General features: G+C 50.1%; 1 protein-coding gene across 1 annotated transcript in view; it reads right to left on the bottom strand.

Annotated features, from left to right (window-relative positions):
• The window catches only part of LOC104841976 (extracellular tyrosine-protein kinase PKDCC-like), an 8,594-nt gene extending 7,847 nt beyond the window's left edge, over positions 1 to 747 (bottom strand). The window contains exons 1-2 of the mRNA XM_010584026.1: positions 647 to 747; positions 34 to 187 (exon numbers count right to left, since the gene is read on the bottom strand). Of these exons, the coding sequence (XP_010582328.1) occupies positions 34 to 187; positions 647 to 747 (255 nt within the window). The remainder of the gene's footprint in view (positions 1 to 33; positions 188 to 646) is intronic.
• Between the last annotated feature and the right edge of the window lie 2,084 nt (positions 748 to 2,831).

Raw genomic sequence — 2,831 nt, 5'->3', positions numbered from 1 at the left:
CCCCTCCGACGGAGGCCGTTTATAGCAAAACACGTCGATTTCACGGGCGTCGGCTTCGTCAGCCCTGCCGAAGCCGCTGCGGAACGCAGCCGGGGGATTAGAATTGGTAAGAACCGAGATGCCGTCGAAAAGTCCCAGGTTAGCTTTCTCAGAAAAGCAAACGCTGGCACTCTCTCGTACTAGAAGGCTGTTAGGTTGAAACAGCGATACGCTGGCTAAAGCACGGAATTGTAATTGTTTCCAGAAAAAAACCTCACCAAAACCCTCCTCCACCAAAACCAGCCCATCCGGGCAGCAAACGCAACTTTATCGCTTATCTGTGAGGAAATCCAGCAGCCTGGTGACACACGGCCGGCTCAGGGCCGCTTTCTGCCGCACGCGTACCTGCCCAGCAGAGGAAAGCGGTGCCGAGGTGGCTGCGAGGCAGCGGGCCGGGGGGCCCGGTGCCTGCCTCGGCCCTCTCACCCGTCTCCTACCCGCGTCTGCACCGGGCGCTGCTGTGCGGAAAGTCCGGCGGGTTAGCTTAGGGCAAAGGCAGATGCGGATTATCTGCTTCAAACTTAGGCGATACACGGTTAACTCTCCTCACCCAGTGGCCTGAGACACCAGCCCAATGGGTTGATTCAACTTTTCTATTTACCTTTACGCTACTGGGTTAGAAATTAAAGTAATGGTCTGCCTCTCCGCCTGGTTTGCTTCAGTTTCTGCCGTAGTATCTTCGATGGCATAACCAGCCCGAGAGACCATGGGCGTATAGGTTACAGGCTGATCCCAGAACAGCTCTTTCAGTAGCTGAATTTCCTTTGTTGCTTTTTAACCTTAATAGCTCTTTAATTACTGTCCTTATTTTCAAACCAAGTATACATCTGTGTCATATTAATGAATATTCATCGTCACCGGAAAGCTATTAAATGCATTTTTACCTGTGCTTCCGAGGGAATAGATGCCAGCTGAGTGTAGTATTATCTAATTTCAGCCTGTCCTCAGCACCGTAATAATATCAAGACCTATTAGAGAAGACTCACAGATACATAAAAATAATAATGATTGATTATTTATTTGCTTTATAGTAGCACTTACGGATTCCTGCCAAGATCATGGCTCTGCTGTGCAAGGCTTCTTGCAGACAAAGGCGCAAGAGGTGGCCTCGCCTGGTAGAGCCGACACCTTGAATGGGAAACACAGCAAAGTGCTGCAGCAAGGATGTAGCAGAGGAGTACCTGGTCATTTGGGCGTCCTTTAGTTCCTTGGAGGGTTTGTGCAAACAAGAGGGGGGAGAGGAGGTAACGGGGGAAGAGATGGAAGGTGAGGGTGAGAGAGACAAGGATCAACCCTTACCAGAAAAACTGAAAAGACCCCACAGAACTGGGGTCTTCCCTGGTGCTTGGCACCAGTATCCCCTGCTAGGATCCTCAGGGTGGATCCAGCATCATCTCTCACTGGATGCCACTGATGCCACTGGAGATGCTCCAGTGTCTGCTTGTAGCTTACAGTGCTGTGATCTTCTGAGGAAACAGGGCGAGAGTGAGGCTTAATTAAATAAAGTCCATTTGAAAAGAAGGAAGCAGTTCTTTAGTATTTTTACAATGGGTCTGTACTGGAGGAACAAATTTTCCTGCACCAGTCCAGTGAGGACACTGGCATGAGGTAAAGAGTCCAAGACCCTCAGCTGGGGTCTCAGCATGGGGGCACTATAGATAGGAAGCAAATCCTATAGATGGATCAAAGAGGAGAAGGACAGATGGAGCGTGAGACATCAGTGTGGTGATGTATCCAGAGCGGAAGAGAGGGGATGTGTGGAAAGGAGCATTGCTGAGAGAAGGAGGGCATGGAACTAAAGAGGAAGGAGGATAGGCAGAAGTTCAGTATTAGAGCAAAACAGCCTGCTAGCAAGGCAAGCCCACCAGTACAGACTGAGTCTAAAGACAGTCTTCAGACTAGTACAGGCTGGAAAAGTTGAGATGCCAGCTATGTTCCTAGGCACTGGCACTTCATCTCCCCCATTAGAGCAGCCCCTGGCACTAGCACTCTCCTGACAATTCCTGGTACGATCTGGGAGTCACGATGTGCCAGAGACCGTTCCTGATACGCAGGTTGCACATGATCACCACATTTTGAAGGATGAGAGAATTCAATAGACACGGCTGTTCTGTACCAGTCCACCTCAGTGCCAGGGAAAGGTCTGGGGCATATTTCCTTCATTAATATAGATGTCACCTAAGTGTTTTGAAGTGAGAAGGGGAAACAGTACCAGTCCTTGAGAAGAGGGGGAGGTCCTGCTCCTGAGTGCTCTCTTGCTCCTAGGAGCACTGGGGGCCTGTGCTGGCTGAACCAGAAGGAGGATCAAAAGATGCTTTGTTCTGAGGGTGCAAAACCATTGGAGAAGTTCAGAGCACAGCTCGTGTGTGTTGTAGGCCCTGGGAGCGAGCAAAGAAGTGCCAAATGTAGAGAGAGCAAACTCCCATCAGGCAGAAATCTAGGTGCTCACCACAGTGGAAGGCAGATGATAGCTTTGACCATGTCCACTCCGGAGCCTGCTGAGATAGTGGAGCTAGACAAGGCCAGGAGACACTTCAGGGCTTGAATGAGAAATACCCGAGTCAGTACTTCCCATTTCATTAAACACCCATCACTACTGATTCACTCGCTACCTCGCATGGACCTGTGCACGGGCACACGTGGGCACGGTGAGCAGGACAGGGCTTGCCACCAAACATTTCACACGGAGGTCTTACTTGAGAAGGGAAGGCATTGTAAAACCTTTTCTGAGCCTGCTAGCTTTGACCTCTTTACATCATTTTATTTTCCACTTTCGGAACCTCCCTGACTCG

This window comes from Haliaeetus leucocephalus, unplaced genomic scaffold (assembly GCF_000737465.1).
Source record: "Haliaeetus leucocephalus isolate CR32 unplaced genomic scaffold, Haliaeetus_leucocephalus-4.0 Scaffold932, whole genome shotgun sequence".
NCBI classification, from domain to species: Eukaryota; Metazoa; Chordata; class Aves; order Accipitriformes; family Accipitridae; genus Haliaeetus; species Haliaeetus leucocephalus.
This window is presented reverse-complemented; position numbering and strand designations above follow the sequence as displayed.